Source organism: Calliphora vicina, chromosome 3 (genome assembly GCF_958450345.1).
Source record: "Calliphora vicina chromosome 3, idCalVici1.1, whole genome shotgun sequence".
Lineage (NCBI taxonomy): Eukaryota > Metazoa > Arthropoda > Insecta > Diptera > Calliphoridae > Calliphora > Calliphora vicina.
Window position 1 is genome coordinate 3,980,826 of NC_088782.1, and position 26,640 is coordinate 4,007,465.

The window sequence follows — 26,640 nt, forward strand, 5'->3', positions numbered from 1 at the left end:
GGTGAGATTTGATAAGATATATGCAAAGTGGTTGTAAGATTTACTAAGTACAGCAAAAACCTCAACCATTGTTATAATCTCATAACCGATGACATCAACATGAGTACACACACACTCCGTGTATTTCTTATGGGGATGAGTTGGCTCAAGACCCCCCAAATTTAGCTCATATAAACTTCATATAAAAAAATGTAGGTTTGCTGATGTCAGCCGTATTCACTGTTAATTAACAGGGTGCTACAGAAAAACAAACAATAACAGAAACAATTAAACGATGACTGTTAACTGTACATTACCACAACAGCAACAAACACTGTTTAATATAGTGACTGTTACATTTAACACGATTCGGTTGTAAGTAGTTGTGAATTTATTTATCAAATATTGGACGTTTAGAGTTTGTTTTTTGAGTTAAAATTAAAATCAATTGGAAATTATTAAAATATTTACATAAAATTATTATAAATTTTATAGAAATTGTGCCATTTCTTTATAAAACAAAATGTGTATGTAATAGTTTTTAAAGAAAATTAAACACAACAATTACATTTATAAAAAAAAGTAACATAATAATTTTTTATAATAGGATTTGTACGTAAAAATAACTAAGTATTAAATAAAATACATAACATTTTTCAAATTATTATTATTCAAATCTACAAACGTTTGTTGGTTGGTTATTGCATGAGCTCCCGCTTTTCCAATTATCTATGAGGAAGTTTTTTTTTTGTTTTGATGATCATTTCAATTTATTAGTTTCTATGTTTAATTTTTTTTGTTATTATAACTGTGTAAAATTCCGTTTATAATAATCATTTGCTATAAATACATACATTTAGTAGCATTTAGATTGAAGGTTAGTTTGTTTTTTTTTTATTTTCATAATTGGCAAGCTTTTTTTTCTTCAACTGTTTTGTGGGTTTTAAATCTCTTATAAACTGTATTTGTATATTCACTCTTATTTAGTTTATTGCTAATTTTTTAATATAAATATAAGGTTTTAAAAAAAATTGTTAAAGTTACACCACTTATCGTTAATAAATTAATTTAGTTTAATTAATAAGTACAGTTGTTCTTTTGTTAAAGCAAATGTTTGTCTTTTTTCATGTTTCCTTTCATTATTAATTTATTTTAATACATATTATTTAATATTTGTTATATTATTTAGTTTCATCTAACTAATTTGTTTTATTTCATTTCGTTATTAATTTGTTTTATTAGCAAAATCATGGTATTAATAATTTATTTATTTAAAAAAATAAAAAACAAAATCTTATAGTAAACAATTTTCAAAATAAATTCCGTTAACTTGAATTAAATTCAATAAACTGAATTAACTGAAAAAAATGTTGCAGTATGATGCTATAATATAAAATCGTAGAAAAAGTATTCGAAAACAAAGCAATATTGTACAATTAGTTTTTTTGTTTGCAAAATATCAAGTTTAAGCATGCTTTTAATCCATATCAATAGGAGGGCATGCGTCTTATTCATCATCATTCAGCCGACAATTCATCGATGCGACAGCGTACTGCATGTTCAACTACTTCAAGGCTGGGATAGTCAAGTTCTTTGACCAAACACAAAGTGGCCGACAATAAGTTGGAGCTCTAGAGAAATTAAAAAAAATAAATGTTTTGTAATCATTAAAATAAAATATATGATTTAAAAAGACTTAATGAGACCCTCAAACTATTTTTTATGCATTCTGACAAATGTCAGTTAAAAGTAATTGACTATAATAAATGTATTCAAAATCAGGCAATAGATTCAAACTAATTTCACCTATTGCAAAAAAGCCATGAGATTTTTTAAATATCTACAAAAATATATTAAAATTCAATAATAAATATTTCCCAAAAGTTAAAAAATTACAATACAAAGGTTTGAAAGAATAATCTTTAATTAAATTTTCAAAATCAAATAAGTTTTATTTCTTGCATATGCAGAGGCTCAATTCATTAGTATTCTTTATAGAGTTAATTCCTTATATACAGTAGAGCTTCGAATTAATTAATTCAAGTTGAGCTTAATTCAATATTAAATTCAAATGCTAAATTTCGCTATTTAAATAGAATTGTTTTATCGTTGACTTAATTCATAATAGAATTCATCCGTCGTTGAATTAATGCATAACAGAATTCATTAAACTTTTGAATGTTTAAATTTTTGCTAATACAAATCTAATATAAATTGAGTTAAAGAATTGTATTTTCATTCAATTTCTTTTTGTTTTGTTTTTAATAATAAAATGATTTAAAAAAAGTTTACTTAACACTATTTGTAATATATTTGAATTGAAGAAAATTTTAATCATTCAACATATTTGAAATTTTGTAATGGAATTGAATTAAAGAAAACTTTAATGATTAAATATAGAATGAATTCTTAAGAAATGAATTCAATACGTTTGGAATACTAAGCAGTTAAGACAACAAATTAATTCGTACTGAATGGTTTAAAGGAATTGTTAAGAGAATATATTTAATTTGATTTTGAAAATTGTTGTTCACTGTTCTATAGGTACTACAATGAAATGTGTTCTGATGTAATAAGGGAACTTGTTCCTGATACCCGCTGATTTTTATGTCATACACGTTTTCGTCAAGAACATATTCCTTTGTGGTCGATTGGCCAGTGGACCGCACAACACAGTACAGGGAAAATTATTGTCCGTATATATTACAGTCATTTTCAATGTAGGAAAGTTCAAAACGAATGTCCACAAACACTACTCATTATTTCCTACCTCCCATAACCTATTTTCCTAGTTCCAGCACAATGTTATCCCTGAGTGCTGTTCCAAAAAGAAAAAAAAATCTTAAAAACTTTCTAAAATCTTTTGATGGAAATTGGAGTAAAATGAGAACTTGCTATCCAGGATTTTAAATTAAATATATACATACTATTCTAACTGCAAAAACTATAAACATTTTTAATCCACTGGGATTTTGCACTTGGATCAAGGTCATGAAATTGTATCCGTTTAACGGATATTGTCTTTTTTAAGCAGGTATTGCAAGCAAATTATCAAAGTGATAAATTAAACAACTTTGTGTTCAAAATATAACATCCTGAACATACAAAAGCCAAAATTTTGACAATTCTAGTTTCGTAAACGCAAGAATTTCGCGTTTTAATTCTAATAACTCTAACATTGAATCGAAGATAATATTTGCTGTTAATTTTGTAATTGATTACTTCCTCTTAAGATCATTAAAAATACTATTTAACTTACTCTATTTATTGGTCTCCTATGATAACCAGTATAATGATTTAATACAGCTGTTGACACAGTACTTGCAGAATCGGCATAACGGCCATCAGGTCGTCTAAAACAATAAAAACAAAACACAGTATAAATTACTTCAATTTTAAAACATCTGACATAAATACCTTGGTCTTGGTCTTTCATCTTCCCATTCACCATTCTCTCTGCCATTTCTATAGGCATAACGATCTACAGGTTCTGTTCTCTCTGGACCGGCACTACGCCTTTGACCCATATGATGTAGGGCAGCGGTGCTGCCATAAGGATTATGATTACTGTGATGTTGTTGTTGTGTATGATGTTCATCCCATTCGGTTAAATCGGTTTGACTGTGACGATAATGGGCAGGATAAGCAGGACGATCAGACTGATAGTATTCCTTGTTGAAAAAATGTTTCGAAAAAAAGGGGGAGAAAAAAACAGAAGAGGAATACATAAACAAATATTCGTTCTGGTTGTTGATACAAATAGTAACTTAAATAATTCAAATATTTCATAAAAAACCCGCAACATAAAATCCATAAATAATCCATGTGAAAGCAAGAGAAACCAATGTAAAAAATTGCAACTTCAAAACAAATTCGTATACTTACCTTCATTGAATGCGTCGAAGCACTGGGTGGTATAGGTACCCTAAAACCTCCACTATGTGGACTTTCCTGATCTGTATCAGGTGATCTCTGTGATTTCTCAATTCCAGTTAGTAGTAGTGTTGAATTTTGTATGTGTTAAATAAATATGAATATGAACAACAACATTGTTGAGATTAATTAATGTTTGAATTAAATTGATTCGAGTGCATTTTGATGAATGTGACAATGAATTTATAACAACATAGAAACAGATTTTTACTAACTCAAGATTTAATAACAACACATTAAGGTAATTCACTTCAACGTTTTTGAACCTTGCAAAAATGCGAACATTCACAAAAGCAACATGGTTGTTGTTATTGTTGAGATTAATTTATATGAATTAAATTGCATTTTGATGGATGTTATAATGAATTTAAAGCAACATGAAAGAATATTTTTACATTTTGAGCAGCTGACTCAAGTCACACTGAATGCCTTGGGTTGAGTAATTAATTGTTTAGAATTCCAGTTAAATCAAACCAAATATTATGTAAAACTTGCATTAATTTAATGTAAGCTAAAAATCCATGCACTTTTGTGGGAGTTTTGAAGGATTTTATCTGCAGGAGCTTGGAATGATTTTTATTTGGAGCTCTTACATTAGTTAAATTAAGTCAAAATTATCTGCAAACTCTCTTCTATTTCAAAGAGACCAAAAATCCTAAATTTGTTTTAATCTAAAAATATTGCGACATTTTATCAGTTTATAAATGCATGAAATTTTAATGGTGTTGAAAATCAACAAAATGGTCTGGACGTGACTTTCGTTTTTAAAAAACAATCTTTGATGTTTCATGAAATTATTTCATAAAATAAAATAAGTCGAATTAATAAATATTCCTATTTAATTGAAATAAGTCCGTGAGTTTCTGAATTTCCCGCCTCTTAACTTAAAGAAAAACACTGCTCCTGTCAACAGTTATCTGTCAGTTGACTCCTGTCAAAATATGAACAAGCTGCGTCATTTAGTTTGAGTTTGACACCATTGATTGGAGACAACCTCGTGACTAATGGATAAATTGGAAACAAGTGAATTTCGTCAGCTCACTAAGCACTATTTTTGCGGAAAACCCAGTACTCAATCCAAGGCTTAGCTTTATAAATACTATGGGAACTTTGCACTAAAAATTTCAATGGTAAACATGTGGTTTACTGAATTTCGTTTTGGCCGTACAATCACGGAAGATGCTGAACGTTCTGGAGGTCCAGTTGAGGTCATTACATCTGAAAGAATTGAAAAAACGATTTGCTCACAATCGACTACAAATGCAATCGTGCACACATGTGCAATTTCCATGGCAAAAATCCATGAATTAGGCTACGAACTAAGTGATCGTTCAATTGAACTAGTTCGTTCATGAACTACCCAAGTCTATTAGAAATATCAGCACAATTTTTAGCAATTTTAAATCTAATAATTAAAAGAACTTATGAAGACTTTGGCCATATATTTTTAAGCTAATTTAACAGTCCAACAACTGTAAAAGAAATTTTTATTATAGTTCAATTTAGGTTTTAATTTGTACGATTTCATTCCGTTCTTTAATAACTTGTTTTAAAATTAAAAAATTTCATACGGAAATGGTGTATTACTACAATACATTAATTTATACAAATTCTTTGTATAAATCACAAGATTCTCTATTGAAATTGAAATGAAACTTGTTAAATAAAAGAAAAAAAAAATAAACTATTAAATCTCAAATTTCTATAAATTATAATGTAAATAAATAATTTCTTTGTTAAAACGTTAAACTGTATGTACGAATATGGTGTGTTTGGCTGATCTGATATAGAAATGTGGTAAATAATGAATCATTTGTATTTCCAGTATTATTCTTCATCTATGTATAATTAAAATAAAATTATAAAAAAACAGCGGACGGCCGACCACAACTGGATTCACAAATTACACCCCATTATTGCGTGACTTGACCTATTAACATTTGACAAATATGAAAGTATGTTTGTTGTACAATGAATTAGAAAAACAAAACAAATTATAAACGAAATTTTTCATGACAAATCATTCAATTCGCACTTTAAAGAAATGACTGAAATCACATTGACATATAATAATTATGACCATGATAATGATAATGAAAATAATGCTAATGATGATGACATAGATTATTAAATAATATTACGATATATATGGAAAATATTTTAAAAGAAAAATTCCATCTTACATCATATTGATGGTAGGATAAACGATTTTCTTTTGGTGTTGAATTATATTTTGGCGACGGTGAGTGTAATTGTTCCTGTGTGCGAGAAAGAAGAAACAGTTTTCAAAGAAACTGGTATTAGTGGTTTAGTGCAGGAAATGAATGATTTTACGCGAAATCGTTAATTATCGTTATTATTCCTTATTTTAATAATAACGGAACTTAACTATACGTAATACGAGTATATTTTTAAAAACAAAAACCAAATAATCATTAAGAACACAAAACTAAATATGGAAATGACAACATTTTTAGCAAAAATAAAATAAATCTTTGATTTATCGAAAAAAAAACACAAAAATAAAACAATATTAACAAAAATAACAAAGAAACATTAATAATACTATATTTATGCAAATATTTTCTTTGGCAAATGTAAAAAAAAGTGAAATAGTGTTGGGTATTTTACAAGAAAATCATAGCAAAAAATCTACAAAATTTTGTTTGTTGTATTTCTTTTTGTTTGGAATACCTGAGATGGCGTTGACGCTTTAGACGACCCATTTGCATTATTTGTTTCGCTTACACTCTCTTCTGTTGTGGCAGGACTTGTTTGTTGCGGAGGCTTTATTTGTTTAGTTGTTAATATTCGATTTTAGAAGTTAGTAGGAGTTGTAAGCATGTTAATAGTTAATAAAAATAAATAGAAATATTTATCGATGTTTATTATTTATGCAAAAGATTAACTAAATTGTATTTATTAAAAACAAAAAAACTGGTTAAATCGATTATACGAAAGTAAATATTTTGGAATTATACAACAGCCCTATTAATTCACTGAAATCTTAATGAGAAATTTTAAAAATAAATCCATAATCCAAGAACTGAGTCTTTAGCTTTATTCAGAGATTTTTATTTGAAAAGAATTCATTATTTGTTAATAGAATATTTTATAATGGAATTCATTCCACGTTTGTATAATTAAATTTTTGTTAATTCAAATCTTATACAAATTGAATAAAAAATTTTGATTTAGAACAATTGTGAAAATTTAAGAAAAATTTAATGATTCAATAAAATAAATTTGAATTATTCTAAAGGGTCTTCCGAATTTTAACAATTGATAGCTGCCATAATGTTGATGCTACATCAGTCGAATTGGCTGTCATTTATTACGTTTTTTGTTTAATCCCCATTGAGGATATGGCGTTCAACAACACTTGCAAATGATACATATTTTTTATCTAAATTAGTGTTCTGTTCGGGAAATGTTCCGCTCGCTGACCAGGCCATCACCGTCAACGGCTAGCACTATAGGTCGATAATTACCAACTTTTTTGGTCTGAATTGGATGATATGTGGTTTTAACAGGTCTGCGCTACGTGCCACACAGCTCATGTCACATTGGCTGAATGAACTGGCCACCGAGATCGTGCGATTAGACACCGTTAGACTTTTTATTGTTGTTTTCTTAAGGCCACCGAGATCTATGCGAATAAGCCACATACCACAGCGGTCCTCAAAGCCAACATAACCCATGCCATCGGTCACATTCAGCCTGATTTATGTGCCAGTGTCATTGATAATTGCGCATTTCGAATGCGCACTACCCAGCGAAGCCGCGATGGACATTTGCACGATGTTATATTTCATACATAATGGCATCGATAGAGAATTTCAAATGAATAAAAAATGTTGATGGTGTCTCATAAAGATTTTGTTTTATTTATTTTATATTTTATGTAATACCTGTTTTTATAATATTAAAAATAAATACATTTCGAAATACATATATACGGAAAATGTTGAAATTTTCAATTTTCGATAAGAATTTATTTTGAATTTTATAAAAACAGGGAGTAATTCTAAAAGAAGTGAATTCAATTCGTTTAAAGTACTAAAAAACTAAAGGTAGGGTCACACATTTTATTTTATTTGATGCTGTTTGATCTTACAAAATACTTGTAAGAGTAAACACGTCAAACAAATTTGTGTTAAAAAAAGTGGTTACGCTTTTTTGAGCAAATATTTGTCATGTGTGACCCTACCTTAAGCAAAGGTTCGAAATTATAAATTCTTAATTAAATTAAAAAAAAAAATTAGCATGTAAATAAAAAAGCAAAGCAAGAAAAAACTGTGAATTAACAAAAATTTAATCATTCAATGGTTGAATGAATTTTATTATGAATTAATTCCATTATGAATTCGTCGAACAATGAATGAATTTTATTTAAATAAATGCCTGGTTTTATTGAATGCATTGGTGAAATTTTTAATTCTGAATTAAGATTTTAGTAAATTACGCTTCAATTGATTTAATTCGCATCTCTGGATCTAAACTTATGAATAAATTAATTAATTACTTCTGATTGTTAAAATAATCTATCAGACATACTTTAGAAATTAAAAAATCGATCCATAAATGGATGAGGTTCGATTGACAATTCACAAAGATTTCTTTTATCTAATTACAGAAGTTTTGCAACTTTACTGCTCAGATCTATGAAAATTCGCCAGAACTGTAATAGATATAGGCAATTTTGAAATGTTTTGTTATTAAAACCCAATTTTCTTAAAGAAAATTAGAGATTCAGTTACATAAATAATGAAAAAACTTTTTAAAGTCCAAAAATGTATAATTACTTAAATAAACAAAAGCCATTGAACTTTAACCTAAAATTTTAGAATAATTAACGCTACCGACATAAATCTGTCACTAATTGTTAATTTTGCTAATTAATATAAACGGTTAAAATGAAATGCTAGATATGGGTTAAACAAAATTAAGATTCAAGAAATTAAACGAATATTATGAAACAGCATAAAACCTTTAACATGGGTTGAATCGATTGATTTATAAACTTGAATTTCAAAATTCATCACACAACTTCAAATCAATCGATTTCTATCACAAACTTAATAGCTAAAATACAACTATTTACTCAATATTATAAAGATCCAGTTAGTTTTGTATTAAAACATAAAATTCAAATTGTGAAGGATGTTGATTAGTTTGTCAAACTTTTGGGTAAATGGGTTAATGTTAATGCTAAATTTGGATTTAATCATTTGCACATATTAATATGAGCTAGCAGTTTCCCAATTAGTATAAATATTATTATTAAAATAGACATATTTTAATATATTTTGGCAACGATTGCTGCTATTGTAACTTAATTACCTCTTTTTGTGGACTTGAACTTCGACGTTGTTGATACTGAGATGATTGATACTGTTGTTGTTGAGGCTGTGGTGGTTGTTGCTGTGGCTGCTGCTGTTGTTGTCTTTGTTGTTGCTGTTGATACTGCTGTTGTTCATATTGCTGCTGCTGATGTTGTTGCTGCTGCTGCTGTTGTTGCTGTTCATAGGCATCGTCATAGGGATCATCTTCTACAGCCACCACACCACCACCACTGCCGCCTCGCGAAGCTTCATCAACTTCTTCTTGTGTCACTTCAACATTATCCAATTTCTTTAAATTTGGCAAAGCACGCAACACAATTGCACGATAACTACAATAGACAGAGTAACAGATACCATGGAAATCAAATCGAACAAGGTCAACATGAAAATACGAAGGTTTATTTCAATTTCTCACACCTTCGCAAATACTTTTAGAAATATGTATGTATGTATGTAAGTATGAAATATGTATGTAAATGTGTATGACTACGAGTACTTACTTGGCTCCGGCTCGATCACAGCATGGATTCTCTTCTAACCATAAATACTTAAGATTTGGAAGATTTTGCAAATAAGCAATTTCATTTATATCTTGTATATTGTTTTTACGTAAATATAATTCCTGTAATTTCAGGCAGTCTTCAAATGGTTGCAACGTACTTATCTTATTGACACTGAAAATGTGGAAAAAGAAAAAACAGAAAATTAATATTAACGGTAAACTGAGGGAAACCAATAAAATAAAGGAATTGAAAAGAAGAGAATTAAAAAAAAAAAAAGTTGTGAATTCATCAATTAAAGTGAATCAGTGTGGTAATTGTGGTCTTGTAAAATTGATTTTACACAAAGAATAAAATTGTCTTTATTCTTATGCTTTGTGTGTATGTTTGTAGTTTAGTTTTTACTGAATAAATTGGGGTCAATAATCTTCTTAGTAAAGCAAGAAATTGCTCTTTTTTTATTTATTGTGTTTATTTTAGTGCTGCATGTAGTATGTATTTCAACAAGATCGTGACACATGAATTCAATTCAATTTAAATCGTTTAAAGCAAGAAGTTCAATGATTTTTCATTTATCAAATAGTAAATTTTCAAATTTTATTACATACAAATTGTGTGTTTAGTTTAAATGAACTAAAATAAATCAGAGAACTATTTTTATAAAACGATCGCAAGTAAAGAAAATACTAAATTTAAAACATTTATGTGTTGAAAAGTGACAAAAAAAATAGTTTTGAAAACTTAAATTTTAATGTTTTTTGAACAAAACTAAATATGCGATACATTTTATTCCTTTTTTTAAATTCAATGATCATTATAAAAGGAGCTTATCTGACAATTATTAATATTCTGAAGTTTCATAATTTTGTAGAATTTTATGATCAATTATATGTGAAAATCTATATAATTATATATTTTGCATCTATTCATAAAAATCTTAAAATATTATCTTCAAGATGGCCCCAAGGTTCGAAATAATTAGTTTTTAATTCTATTTTTAAAATCAAAAATAATTTGATCTCTTAGCCATTACATTACAGCATTCATTACAAATTAATAGTAGGCTTTATTCCTTATTACTTCAAATGTTTTGAATTCATTAAGAATTCATTATTTTTTACAATTATTTCCTTAATGAATCAAACAAGTCTTCTTTAATTCAAATCTATTACAAAATTGCTTAATAAAGTTTATTTTTTTCCAATTTAACACCCGTATTCATACAAATTTTTAAATTTAAACCATTTTTTAAAGTAAAATTTTCATACAAAATTTGATCTTAAAACGTTGTTTAAATTTAAAATTTGTTTATGAATACAGCCTTAAATCTATTATAAATAGACTTTAGATAATTTGATTCAATTCATACTTCTCAACGTAAAAATAAAAGTTCGGATGAAACTCTTAAAATGAGAGTTTTAATTTCCCGTCATTTGCGGAGTTTTATTTTTCCCGTCGGAAAATAAAACTCTCTTTTTAAGAGTTTCAACGGAACTTTTATTTTGTCGTTGAAAAATAACTGTTAACTGTGAAGCTGAGATTGCCTTTTTAAGATCACCCGATTCTGAAAGAGAACTTCAATACGAAGCTAATGGTCTCCGTTGACTCTAACATGGAGAGTTCCAGCTTCTTATATGAAAATATAGGTCGACTAAGGACTTACTCGATGTGGGATAACCTGGCTATTTGTGAATCTTTATACTCCATCAAAGAACTTTAAATACCAAAAAAAAATAAATTTGGATTAGATTTGAATTAACAGACATGGAACCATTCAAAGATTGAATGAATTTGATTTTGAATTAATTCCACAAAGAATGAATTCTTCTCAAATCAAGCCTTTGAGTGAAACTAAAGAATTTATTTAGTTGGGAATGGTTTTATGGAATAAATTACTGATATTTCTTAATTCTGAATTAAGATTAAGCTTATTAAATGGAATTAATTAACATTTTTGTCAATATACGCACCCGAAGAATGAATATTATTTATTATTGTCAAGTAAGAAATCTTATCTAGTTTATTCATATTATAAATGTAATAAATAAATACAATAAATAAATAATATTGGCAATATGAAACACTTATTGTTTATCTCGAATTTATTGATATATTAAACTTAAATTTCGTAGCATTTGTATATTTAAAATTCAAGATAAAAATAGTTGCAAAAGAATATATTCTATAAAGTAACATTGTTATCATAATGAAAGCCAACTAAACATTTTAAACATTTTGACACAAATTATGTTTTCTTTGACCATTTACCGACGATGTCAAAGATTAAATTTTGCTGAAACTTCAGCAAACAAATTTTGTATAAAAAGATTTCTTGATTTCTAAAAAAATATATTGATCTCAATCGAGACATTATATTTAAAACTACAGACCTATGTTGACCCCATAATTATTGAGAGAACATTATTTCATTTTGGAGGCTTTAAAACAATATGCCAGCAAAAGAATTCAGCCTTTAAATTCAAGGTTGACTACCGATTCGAAACATTTATACGCTGATTGCAGTTATTTCAGTAACGGTATTTAAATAATATTTATCGTTATCATTAAAATAACGTCACCCTGAAGTAAAATATTAATAAAATTTACCAAATATCGTATTTTAGCGGTAACGGCAATTGCAGTTATTTCGTTTTAAGATCACAGAGTATTTCATGATGTTAAAAATCTAAAAAACATACTCGTATTTATACGTGTGTGCAAACAAAGTGATAACTCTTGTCATTAAGCACATTCATTCAATTAATTGAGATAAGATTGAAAAAGAAGCACCATAATACAAGAAAATATTCAAGTACTCAGAAATCAACAAGTTCTTAAACAAATATGAATGTAGGAACGTGTACGGTATCTGTCTTAACAGAAAGTAAAAGTTACTGCTACTATAAAACAATATACAGTAGTACCAAGTATTTGTGGGACAAATTTTCAAAATATTAAAGGTGATTTAATAAAAAAAAAAATCAGAAGTATTTTGCAATACATATGTAATAATAAAAAAAACATTTACCAACTATTCACTGTCACACTGTTGTAAAGCCAAAAGTTTTCTGAAAATATACACACATTGCAACTAAATGCATATAAATACTACTGCATAGATATTTCCATTAAAATATTTATAAATACATACTTTAAGACCTTAAACACTTAAAGGCAAACGAAAAAAAAACAAAGTATTTATAGTTTTAAGTATTTACACAGTTGATCTAGATGTGTTACACCACCTCCTTCATGTCTGCCTGTTCCAATATAATACATATGGATGTATGTACGTAGTTGGAATACCATGATTATTTGTATAAAAAGCCGGCAAAGGCATGTAAACAAACCTAAAAAAAAAAATCAAAACACAACTTGTACCCCCAATAAATAACACAGGCAGACACTAAAATTTTATTGTACAAACTACACAAATAAAGAAATATGGTTGTTTTTAGCATGAAAAGATACCCACTGATCTAATTTCATAAAATATACATTTTTGAAAAGTCCCCTTTATTAGATTGGGGCATATAAGTTAGTCATTGTATTTAAAACATGACAACTATTTGATTTTGTTGTATTCAATATAATAAGGTTAACTTCCTTTAATGGTATTCTGAACTTAATATTTCTTAAAGAAGGACTCTACACCAGTTTTCATTGAAATTGATAAAATTCCATATGAAATTGAATTAAAATTCAGAAAATTCGAAATAAAAATGGGATTTTCAATTTAAAATTGAGAGAATTCCAAATAAAATTCCGAATTTTAAATCAAAATTGATAAATTTCCAAATGAAATCGAGAATTTAAAATTGGAATTTAGAAAATTCGAAATGAATTTTAGGGCCTGATTCAGAAACACGAAAGGAAAATAATATTAAAATTTGTTTCATGAAAAACTCTAAAAAATTATTTAAAAACTGAATTTTAGGGCCTGATTCAGAAACACGAAAGGAAAATAATATTCAAATTTTTTTTCATGAAAAACTCTAAAAAATTATTTAAAAACTGAGCGATTTCCATACAAAAATTTTAGAATTGTTTTCCATTTCACCTTCGCCTAGATTACCAACACCAAAATATGTATAGTGGCAAGTAGGAACACAGTTTTTCATATACTATTTTTGCCAACTTTGTGCCTATCGTGTTTGAATTGATTTTTAAACGTAGTACGGAAGAACATTTTGATCTAAACTTTTTTTTTTAATTTCATCTCTCCTTCTAGGCCCTATCTCCTGTTCGTATGTATGTTCGCAGTTATTATTAAAATAAAATATATTGTATTTCAAAATTGAAAAACTTTATTGCGTTTGGTGCGTTAACTTTTTAAACAACCGCGAAAAAATAATACCGTGGTTTTTTATATTTTTTAATGCTCTATTCGACTATGCTATGCCAATTTGCATATTTGCAAAAATTGTCAATAGTTATATCCCTAATGTACATATATTTTAAACATTATATTGTGTAGTGTGTATAAGATTCGACTTAAAACACAAGCAAAATAACGTATCTTAAGAAAAGCTTGCAATAAATTTATTACTTTGTATAATATACAGTGGTGGCCAGCAATTTAACACAAATACTTGAATTTTTTTCATCAACTGAATTTTAAGTGCGATAGAGCCAAAATAAATGGACCTCTAAGGGTATGAAATTTATTATTAATGTGTCTAGTTTCTCAAAAATGTTTTGAAAAATCGGTAAAACATATTTGGACAAAGATATGTGGAAATACATTGACCCACCTCAGCGAACATCCGCTGTTAATAACATGATATGAGCGAAACTAATGGAAGTAAAAATACGAAATTTGGTCCGAATATTTTATAATAATAAAAATATAATGATATAAATGAGAGAAAATATGTTAATTTAAAAAAAAAAAAATTTAGTCAAGTTGTAGAAAAATCTAATGGGTTCGTGGAGAATATGTATGAATGGACACAGTTGAATAAAACACACTTGTGTGTTAAAATAGTCCTCATGCATACATATTTGTGGAAATATTTGAAAAAATAATTGACGATCACATGGAATTTAGCAAACAATTTTTGTCTTAATTACCTGGCCACCACTGTATATGGGGCATTTCATGTCAAGTGAACCAACTTTTGAAATCGATGTCTTCCGATCGGGATGAAATTTGCACCAAGGTTAGCTCTATTGGATAGTAACTCAGACACAATTTTTCAACAACATCGGTCGAGAACTCTCTGAGTTATAGGGGGTAAAATTTTTACAATTTGGTCAAACAGGGGTTTTTTCTTATCCATGTAACTTATTACCTATTGTTCTTAGAAAAATGTGTCCCAAATAGTATAGATAGCTATTTCTTCGATCTTTCGAAAAAAAATATTTAAAAAAAAAAATAAAAAATTTTTAATATTTTTTTTCTGAAATCAAAAACTTTTTTGACTTTTTTTTAAAATGGGCCTTTTTTTTTTTTTTTCTTAAAATAAAGTTTAGATATTTTCCTTGAACACCTACTTGGTCGCTTAGTGGGATGCGAGTGGGATATCTATCAAAATAAATATTTTGTAACTCAAAACATAAAATTTTTGACTTTTTTTGCAAAATCAAAAACTTTGTTGACTTTTTTTTTCAAAATGGACCCTTTTTTAATCTTTTTTTTTAGGTCAAACAAAAGCTTAGATATTATCCTTGAAGACCCTTTTGGTCGCTTAGTGGGATGCGAGTGGGATATCTATCAAAATAAATATTTTTTAACTCAAGACTTACAATTTTTGACTTTTTTTTTTGCAAATACGATTTTTTTTCCAAATGGGCACTTTTTTTTAAATTTTTTTTTGTAGTCAAAAGAAAGCTTAGGTCCATTCCTTTAAGATATTTTTAGTCCCTTAGTGGGATGCGAGTGGGATATCTATCAAAATAAATATTTTTTAACTCAAGACTTACAATTTTTGACTTTTTTTTGCAAAATCAAAATTTTTTTCCAATATGGGCCCTTTTTTAATTTTTTTTTTGCTCAAAAGAAAGCCTAGGTCCATTCCTTTAAGATATTTTTAGTCCCTTAGTGGGATGCGAGTGGGATATCTATCAAAATAAATATTTTGTAACAATTTTTTAATTTTTTTTTGCAAAATCGAAATTTTTTTCCAATATGGGACTTTTTTTAAAAATTTAGTTTTGCTCAAAAGAAAGCTTAGGTCTTTTCCTTTAAGACCTATTTTGTCACTTAGGAAGATGTGAGTAGGATATCTATTAAAATAAAAATGTTGTAACTCAAGACATTCAATTATTGACTTTTTTTTTGCAAATTCGAATTTTTTTTCAAAATGGGCCCTTTTTTAAAAATTTTTTTTTAGTCAAAAGAAAGCTTAGGTCCATTCCTTTAAGATATTTTAGGTCCCTTAGTGGGATACGAGTGGGATATCTATCAAAATAAATATTTTGTAACTCAAGATATACAATTTTTGATTTTTTGGAAAAATCAAAAACTTTTTTGACTTTTTTTTAAAATGGGCCCTTTTTGTAATTTTTTTTTTTGCTATAAAGAAAGCTTAGGCCTATTCCTTTAAGATGGTTTTGATCGCTTAGTGGGATGCGAGTGGGATCTATATCAAAATAAATGTTTTGTAACTCAAGACATACAATTTTTGTGTTAAAACATTTATTTTGATAGATATCCCACTCGCATCCCACTAAGGGACTAAAAATATCTTAAAGGAATGGACCTAGGCTTTCTTTTGAGCAAAAAAAAAAATTACAAAAAGGGCCCATTTTAAAAAAAAGTCAAAAAAGTTTTTGATTTTTCCAAAAAATCAAAAATTGTATATCTTGAGTTACAAAATATTTATTTTGATAGATATCCCACTCGTATCCCACTAAGGGACCTAAAATATCTTAAAGGAATGGACCTAAGCTTTCTTTTGACTAAAAAAAAATTTTTAAAAAAGGGCCCATTTTGAAAAAAAATTCGAATTTGCAAAAAAAAAGTCAATAATTGAATGTCTTGAGTTACAACATTTTTATTTTAATAGATATCCTACTCACATCTTCCTAAGTGACAAAATAGGTCTTAAAGGAAAAGACCTAAGCTTTCTTTTGAGCAAAACAAAATTTTTAAAAAAAGTCCCATATTGGAAAAAAATTTCGATTTTGCAAAAAAAAATTAAAAAATTGTTACAAAATATTTATTTTGATAGATATCCCACTCGCATCCCACTAAGGGACTAAAAATATCTTAAAGGAATGGACCTAGGCTTTCTTTTGAGCAAAAAAAAAAATTAAAAAAGGGCCCATATTGGAAAAAAATTTTGATTTTGCCAAAAAAAATTAAAAAAATTGTATGTCTTGCGTTACAAAATATTTATTTTGATAGATATCCCACTCGCATCCCACTAAGGGACTAAAAATATCTTAAAGGAATGGACCTAAGCTTTCTTTTGACTACAAAAAAAATTTTAAAAAAAGGGCCCATTTGGAAAAAAAATCGTATTTGCAAAAAAAAAAGTCAAAAATTGTAAGTCTTGAGTTAAAAAATATTTATTTTGATAGATATCCCACTCGCATCCCACTAAGCGACCAAAAGGGTCTTCAAGGATAATATCTAAGCTTTTGTTTGACCTAAAAAAAAAGATTAAAAAAGGGTCCATTTTGAAAAAAAAAAGTCAACAAAGTTTTTGATTTTGCAAAAAAAGTCAAAAATTTTATGTTTTGAGTTACAAAATATTTATTTTGATATATATCCCACTCGCATCCCACTAAGCGACCAAGTAGATGTTCAAGGAAAATATCTAAACTTTATTTTAAGAAAAAAAAAAAAGGACGCATTTTAAAAAAAAGTCAAAAAAGTTTTTGATTTCGGAAAAAAAATATTAAAAATTTTTTATTTTTTTTTTTAAATATTTTTTTTCGAAAGATCGAAGAAATAGCTATCTATACTATTTGGGATACATTTTGCTAAGAACAATAGGTAATAAGTTACATGGATAAGAAAAAACCCCTGTTTGACCAAATTGTCAAAATTTTACCCCCTATAACTCAGAGAGTTCTCGACCGATGTTGTTGAAAAATTGTGTCTGAGTTACTATCCAATAGAGCTAACCTTGGTGCAAATTTCATCCCGATCGGAAGACATCGATTTCAAAAGTTGGTTCAATTGACATGAAATGCCCCGTATAATAAATATATTTCTTTCTACTTTATTTAACTTTGCCTTTATTGTTTTTCTCCACTTAATATTTACTGAAATTCTGTGTCACAACTAAATATAGAAAATAACTTCGAATAAACTGCGAAAGAACAAGTTCAATGACATGAATTATGAAGTTTCTACCAATTTATTTATTAGCATTAACAAATATTTAAAAAAAAAATACCAGAAAGACACATTATACTTATACGAATATAATAAATAAGCATCAAGCATTTGAAAGAATTAGAAATAGGTAAAAAAGAAACATTTTTAACAACAGTTTTATAACGACCTTGACTATAAAAAAAATTTAAATTAAATTATGTTTTTACTACCATATTAACCAAAAAATAAACACTTGTATATTTTGATTTAAATCAAAAAGTTGTTTGGCTGAGGTTTTCATATTGCCATATTTGGTGTAGAAAATCCTACGTTCAATTTGCTTTTCATATTTGTTTATTTATTAATATAAAACACATTTAGTTATCTAATTATATATTTAATAAAGTCATGTGTTGTTTTTAATCCGATGCGAATGACATCAGCTTTGTAGGAGATTTTCAAGTCGTTTTTTTGTGACAAATCTCTTAAAACCACATTGTTTATTATTAGAATTTGATTTATATTGCAGCGTTATTGACGCGAATGATTCACATCCGTAAATATTATTATTATTTCAATGTTTCTACCCGTTTAATAATAAAATTCGAAGGATTTAATTGGTCCAATTGAATATGAATTTATTCTTATTGATTTTATTAATTTCTGTTTATGTAAACTATATATTTTCAAATAAATGTATTCGAGTATGCGATTATTCGACAATTATTGATCGAATCATTTTATTCCTTCGAATAAAAACTATTTTTTTTTCATCGATTATAAATTATAAATTTTATTCGATTGAGAACCCTAGGCAGTACTTACCTTAACGCCAACACTTCAACGCCACGCATTCGCTTTATAATTGAAACATCGCTGAGATCACTTCCCCTGGAAAAAGTAGAAAATATAAAACAAATTAAATTATAATAAAATGAAATGAAATTACACACATACACTATATATTAATTTTTTCACTAATTTAACAGACAATAGTGTAAAATGAAATTAAAGCTGATAGAGTAAAATGAATATACAGCACAACAAATATGGTGTTGTGAATTTTTATGATAAACCTTTGTAGTTTATGTGGGTTAAACACGATTTCTTTCCATGTAGTTTAATGAATAAAATAACAAGTCCATAAAACTTTAAATAATTTGCCAACATAAATGGGATTTGCTTTAAAAAATATGAATATTATAATTAGGCTTTTCACGATGTCCAGCGGTTTTATTATGTAGTTAATATACAAAATTAATTAAAATATATATGTGCAACTTTGCTAAATATCTTAAGTTGACATAAGTTAATTCAAGTACATATTTTAATTTCAGAAAAATTTCAACCCAGAGAATAAATTTTTGACAAAATGAAAAATAAACAAATTTAATATAATCAATGTCAAACTTACTGATTATATTAATTATGTAATCTAACTATCTCAAAATAATATGTATCGACTTAAGCTGTTTTAACATCTTGCTACAGATAGAGAATACCTTTACTTTTTAGTCTTCTGACTTTTCTTTCCTTAAGAATATCAATTTCATAATCCAGGTCGTTGAAATATATTTTTTTTAATAAGCACAATAAATGTTCTTTTCGTTCCTCTTTTTTCTGGTTTATGTTTTTTTCTTTCACCTCTGACTGTTGACGCGGTTTTATTTCTGCTTGTAGTTTAAGTGGCAAAGTGCTTGTTAACCAACCATAAACATTTACATCTCAAAATATACATTTAAAATGTAATTAAATAATTTGTAGGGAAGAACAAACAGTCAAATAAAATTTAAAAAAAAGTTTTACATTTTGCGCCATTTAAAAATCTTTAATATAATATCAAAATATTACAATGGAGTCGAATTAATTAATTAATTAAATCTGACATTAATGCACTAAAATCCTAATTCAGAATTGAAAAATATCACTAATTAATTCCATAAAACCATTTCCAACAAAACAAATTTTCATATAGGAAAATCATTGCGACCAACAATCGGCCTAATACCTGGATTCAGTAATCGATAAAAAATTTAGCCGAATACCGAAACCGAAACAAATAAGTATTCAGCCTAATCCAAAACAGACTGAAACTTTTCAAATGTACTATATAATTTTTTAATTTTTAAGCTGGTTTCAGCTAATTTTTAGGTGCCCTGCAGCACCAACTTTACATTGTGGATTTCATTAATCTTGCTTTTTTGAGTGAACAAATTTTGACCGAATACTTGTATTATTCCGATTTTTGGCCTAATCCATTTACACTGAATGTTTCTAAATTCCCTGGTGTTTTCCATTCCCGAGAAATATTAAAAAAATCTACAATCCCGGAAATTTTTTAATACTAAATTAAGCCAAAAATCAAAAAATGTTTAAAATTTATAAATCTTTCCGAAAAAGAAATTTAAACCATTATTATTGTCATAAAATCCTCTAATTATGAATATCCTTAGATGTTTTTTGTCACAGAAATAAAATAGTTTTAGTTGTGATAACCGAATTTATCACTAATCAAATGATTCAGTCTAACTAACGACTTTTTCTGTTATGGCTCATAAATTTCCGTTGCGAAGACAAAAATTAGGTTATTAAATCGTAAATTAAATAAAATTCTGTGACATCTGACTTTCTATTGCTAATATGCAGCAGTCCTGTCACAGAATTCAATTCCGATCGAAAGTGGAATTAATTCCGTATGTTGCTTCTTCAGAAAATGTAAAACGAAAAATTCTTTGGGAATAAAACCACTTTTAGTTTTCAAAATGATAACTTTCAGTACCAAAACCGTTACTTATGTTTTAATATAAAATACGCTGTCAAATTAATATCAGAAATACAGAATTATTGAATATTTTTGAATTAACAAATAAAAACACGGAATCTGAAGAATCTAAAACGAAATCGATCGGAATAAAAACTACGGAATTGAAGACAAAGATCACCCGCTCCAGGCATTACTACTCAAGCAGCAATTTCAAAATGTTTTCGAGCAGCAGGATTCATCCAAAAGCAGGGAAATTGGGTACCATACGAATTGAAGCTGAGAGACCTTGAAATACGATTTTGCATGTCGGAAATGATGTTTGAACGCTATAAAAGAAAATCATTTTTGTAACGAATCATTATTTGCGATGAAAAATGGATACATAAGAGATCGTATGTGAAAGCAATTCAACCAGCCGAATCGACACCAAAGTCAATATCCATAGAGCTAAGGTAATTATTTGAATTTGGAGGTAGCAAAAGGGTTCTATATATGATGAACTGCTGAAATCAGACCAGACCATAATATGCGGCCAGACATGAAACCGTAATATTGCACCATGGCAACACTCGGCCACATGTTGCAATACCTGTTAAAAACAATTTAGAATGAAATGTGGTTGGAAAGTTCACCCTTCTTATAGTCCAGAAGTTGCTCCGTCCTACTATCATTTGTTAAGATCGATGCAGAACGCTTCACTTTGGAACAGAGTATCCGAAATTGGCTTGTTTCATTTTTGTCCTCTAAAGATGAGCAGTTCTTTTGGCCCGGATTCCATATGTTGCCAGAAATATGGAAAAAGCTCATAGCTAACAATGGGCAATACATACTTTCAATAAATTTATAATGCACAAATGTTTCAAAATAAAAGCTAAACATTTAAAAAAAATCCCTCATATAAGTAAAATACAATTAGCAAAGTCCCAAAAAAAGGATTTATAAGCCGACTACACGTCTCTTCTAAGTTGTTATTATTTATCATTATCATATCATATGAAATAAGTAATAAAACTTCTTTAACAGATTTCAAAAATATTAAAATAAAGGCTTTTAGGACGTTTTGTGCAAAAGGGACTTATCGCGTTTATACACTAAGCAAACGATTTGTGTTTGGAGTTTGCTGTTACTTATATCTACAAATACTGCTGGGAAAAAATGGTAGCGTACTATTCCGGAAATAATCAGATCCCACACAATATGTATGTATGTTTTCTTTTCATATTTCATACAAATCCGCCATTAATTGTAGTATAATATGTACGTATATTATCGTTTGATAAAAGCCATGCTTGTGGTAAACGGTGAAAAAAAATTCACAGTACGATTTCATTTGACACTCACTGAACGTGAGTTCCCAGTATAAAGTACATACTCGTAGATACGTAAATGTTTATAGCGATAATATGCAACGGAGCGTTACATATTGCACTGAGAATAATGGACAAAAGATCATCATCATTAACATCGTTACACCACATTACAACAAACATTAAACAGCCCAACAGCAACAACAAAAGGCTTGTTGCATTCCCAAATTGGATTCAAATTACAATATGAAAAGATATCTACTACATGGAAAACAATAATAAAGAGTACAACAGACAGACACACAGACAGACAGACAACAATGAAAGAAACATTAAAAGTTATAAAACAATAAAATAACGACAAACTTACCAACAATTAAGTTTTTTAATAGAGCTCAAATCCGATTGTTTGGATCTAGCAATGACCATTTCTTCTGTAAGGCGTGTCATTGTGATGAGGATGATATTGTTGCTTTAGTTGTTCTTTTTGTAACGTGGACGTATGTCAGACAGACAGCAACAATAAAGTTTTATACACGTAGAACTAAGTTAGTTAATCAAATGACGTTTTAACACAAACCGAACCTATTTACCAGGAATTTAAAATTTATTTTTTGTTTCAAATTTGTTTGTTTTTTCAGTGTTGTATTGTATAATGTTGCAAGTTGTTATTGTTGTTGTTTGCACAGGTATGTATTTACTATATTGTATATTCAACGGTTGCAGCCAAATCACTTTTAAAGTCGTAATAAATATCACTTTACTAACTAAACAATATATAGTACTTCTATATAGAATAGATACATATGTAGGTATATTTGTATTAAAATCTAAAAATATGCATACAGTTACAATGAACTTGTCATTATTGTACTGGGCACGTACCGCACTTTGAATGGTGACTGACTGTAGTACGCCGCTTTAACAATCGTACCAAAACGATTTTAAATAATGGAATAATTTCTATAACCACCACTGGCGGCACTCTGAGCAGTTGTAGTACGTCGTACTGACTTTACTTACAAGCCTTATTTAGGTGAGTGGAGGTCATAGAAACAACACCAACGCCAACAGGTTTTTCTTGTTCTTTTGTGTTCAAGCGGTAGCAAAAGCAACAAAAAGAAAAAAATATGTAATAATATAAAGAGAAATTAAACCGATATTGAGTTGTTTAACTATTTGTATAGATTGTATTAGATTCAATATTTCTAGTTTCAATTAAAATCTCACCACACACTCTTAACTATAACGATTCTATTCGATATGAATAGATGTCGATTTCAGTACATTTTTTTTTAATTTATTTATTTTTCAAAGAGTGCACTCACATCTTGTAGCAAAAATAAATCTTTTAACAACACAATGTATAGGTAGTGATTATTATTATAATTAAAATAATAATTTTTTATAATTATCTTTTGTAATTAATTTGTTATTAATTTTTTTTTAATATGGTCAAGACTCTATAGGTTTAATAAAAAACTACGAATTTGTGTACAATATTCATAATATTCATAGTATAATTTTGTTATTTTTTAAAAAAACTTAAAGCTAAGCTAGTATTGAATGAAACACGTTGCGTATATTTGCTACACTACTATATTCGTTCGTTCGTTTGTACAATATTTACTCTTATTTAAACTTGTATCTTATGGATGACTAATCACGTTGCTTTTTTTGGTTTTGTTGTATGTACATTTTTATTGTTGTTTTTCTTCTTTTTTTATTAGTTTTGTGTTGGTGTATTTTTCGTATACAATTTTTCTATTTCATGTTTTGTTTATTTAACCCATTAGCCGCCTGATAAAAATATTTGGGCAACTTGAAGTGCGGAATTTTTTAAACAAAAGTTTTTTTTATAAAAATAATGTTGGTATCATATGACACAAACCACTTAATACAAAAATATACTATCTATCATTTATACGAGGATCAGGGCGACACTGCTCCTGTCAACAGGCATCTGTCAGTTAACTGCTGTCAAAATTTGAACAAGCTGCGTCATTTACTTTGTGTTTGACAGACTTTAGAACAAATTGGAAAAAAGTGAATTTCGTCTGCTCATTAAGCATTATTTTATGTGGAATGAAACCATCACCCAAATAAAGGATAAGGGCCTGGCTCAATAAATGCGAACGAACATTTTCTTTCTTATTTTATATTGAAAACAACAAATAATTTTGAATTTTTTTATTGTTTTCAATATGAAATAAGAAAGAAAATGTTCGTTCGCATTTACTGAGCTACTATGGGAACTCTGCACCATCAATTTAAATGGTTAAAAATTGATTTACTGAATTTCGTTGTGGCCGTTCAAGCACGGAAGATGCCGAACGTTCTGGACGCCCAGTTCAAGTGTATACACCCGAAACAATTGAACAAAAATCACGATATGGTGTTGGCCGATCAGAGATTGAAGCCATAGGCATCTCACATGGCTCAATGGTTTCAATTTTGAATGGTTAATTGGGTATGAGGAAGCTTTTCGCAAAATTCATGAATTAGGCTATGAAATGCTTCCTCTTCCGCCCTATTCACCGGAGTTAGCACCGAGTGCGGAAAGAGATTTGACTCGAACGATGAAATCTCACAAAAAAATACCTATTTTGGAGAAACATTGGACAAAGTGAATAGAGCTCAAAGGAGACTGTTGAAAAATAAAATAATTTTTTATCCATAAATCTGTATTTCATTTAAAAAGGCACGGACTTTTTGACCCAACCTCTTAGCAACGATGTTTCTGGTACTAAGTATTAATTTTGTAGGATTTTCAGGAAATTTTAAACAGTTAATCTGTATCAAAATCAAGTAAGAGCTATATTCGGGTGTGCCGAATCTTATATAACCTTCACCAAAGTATAAAGATTGAAAACTTGTTGAATAAAAATTGTTCACGAAACATTTTTTGGTCTCCGCTATCTATACTTTATTACTAGTCATGGTGACTGACTCCAATTTATGTATTTGTGGGTCATTTCACACGAATCTGCTCTTGTAATGCAGATAAATGTGAATTGGTTACTTTATACATCCCTGAAATAGTCTATTGGAGAGTCAATTGTCACTAAGTGTCCTTTTGTAATACTGAGTTTAGTATTTGTTATTTATAGTCAATTGACTTATGCCTAGGACACGTACTTGTTAAAATAAATATACACATAGCTAGTTCTTTAACTAGGTAAAATCTACAATTTTTTGGGGGAAATATTTAGCTTAGTGCTTAGTATATTGATTCACTAATGGGTTAAACACTGCTCTCCAAAAGAGAGCAACTATGACAGAGAGGTAGAATTAGAGAAGAGATAAAAGAAGGAAATATGCGGCAATAGTAAGTTATCAATATGTATGACGTTTAATAATTTTTAAGAAAATTTGTACAATATTTTTTCTATGCTGCACACAAAAAACTTAATTAAATTTTAATAAAACGTTAATATCAATGAAGTAAACTATAAAGATTTTAATATTGAATTTAACGAATTTTAAGCAATTGACATTTTTATCACATCTATTTAGTGGTTTTTTACTGTTTTTACTTCAAGATATTACGAAATGTATGGTTTTTTTTTTGTTTACCGTTAGCTGAACATATTAAAGATACATACAACAACAATAACTATTGTCTGAGACACGCAACACCAACAACAACACAATTTATTTTATTTTGCTCTAAAACTGCAGATCGATTTTTCACTTTGCAATATTTTATTTAAAGTATTTTGCATCCCAGTATCTTTTTAAATTGAATTGAATTCTTTTGGTTTTTATATGCAAATGCCCAGTATTGTGAATTCTTTTTTTATTAGAAATTTTCTTGTATTTCTTACGGAATTTTCACAGATAATTTTGTTCAAAAAAATATTTGTGTATTATTTTTTTCTAGATTAAAAAACCAAATGAACGCACTTTTAATTACATACTTCTTTTTGTGGTATTTTTCTATAATTCTTTTCTTTTATTCACTTTTTGATTGGTACATACGACGGCAAGCAAGTGTGTATTTTTTGGGCGAGGGAAACCATTTGATTTTCTTTCATTTAATCACTTAACCATTTAAAACTACACAATCAACACGTTCCGAATTCGTTATTTATTCTTCCGTTACCGTGTTGTATACGCGTCGCATGAGCACTGAGACTAAACTGTGAAAATGTAGAAAACATGAAATTCCATCACACAGAGTTTCTTGCAGTGGAGTGTTTGCTCTGCTCCACAACAGAGAGGGATGAGCATATTCAGTTTGTTTGTGTTTTTGAGGCGAATTTATATTGTTTACTTCTTCTCATTGGGGGGAAATTCATGAAACCCAACCAACCACACATTTTCTATTCATTAAACACGAAAAATAGAATTTATGTTAAGATTGATTCATACGGATTTCGGAGCATCTAAGCTTTAAATGAAATTTCTATTACATATAAAATGTTTAAAACCTTATGGCACATATTACTCTGATATGAATCAGCTGGTTCCAGTAAAGCTGGCCACACACGGATGATTTGTGAGTCCGATTTGTTCGTGTTCGACGTCTTGTTACTTG

At 28.3% G+C, this 26,640-nt stretch overlaps 1 protein-coding gene across 14 annotated transcripts; it reads right to left on the minus strand.

Annotated features, from left to right (window-relative positions):
• Positions 1–347: 347 nt before the first annotated feature.
• On the minus strand, positions 348–26,230 carry LOC135953772 (myb-like protein Q). 14 transcript variants are annotated; one of them, XM_065503764.1, is made up of 11 exons: positions 26,021–26,230; positions 22,471–22,685; positions 18,855–18,920; positions 9,758–9,931; positions 9,256–9,586; positions 6,607–6,699; positions 6,096–6,170; positions 3,865–3,951; positions 3,397–3,650; positions 3,239–3,332; positions 348–1,610 (listed from the first exon to the last, which is right to left on the minus strand). In XM_065503764.1, the coding sequence occupies exons 2-11, from the start codon at positions 22,548–22,550 to the stop codon at positions 1,497–1,499; spliced, it is 1,368 nt and encodes a 455-aa protein (XP_065359836.1). In that variant the 5' UTR covers positions 22,551–22,685; positions 26,021–26,230; the 3' UTR covers positions 348–1,496. The 14 variants fall into 14 exon arrangements, with proteins under 14 accessions (XP_065359836.1, XP_065359838.1, XP_065359837.1 ...); XM_065503766.1 differs by lacking the exon at positions 26,021–26,230 and adding an exon at positions 25,744–25,913; XM_065503765.1 differs by lacking the exon at positions 26,021–26,230 and adding an exon at positions 25,738–25,913.
• Positions 26,231–26,640: the final 410 nt, after the last annotated feature.

Excerpts from the sequence above, each read along its gene's own strand:
- LOC135953772 (XM_065503764.1), bottom strand. The coding sequence starts at position 22,550 with ATGACACGCCTTACAGAAGAAATGGTCATTGCTAGATCCAAACAATCG. Across the intron at positions 9,932-18,854 it reads GTTGAAGTGTTGGCGTTAAG|TGTCAATAAGATAAGTACGT; the intron begins GTAAGTACTGCC and ends CCACATTTTCAG. Across the intron at positions 6,700-9,255 it reads GTTCAAGTCCACAAAAAGAG|CCTCCGCAACAAACAAGTCC; the intron begins GTAATTAAGTTA and ends AAACAAATAAAG.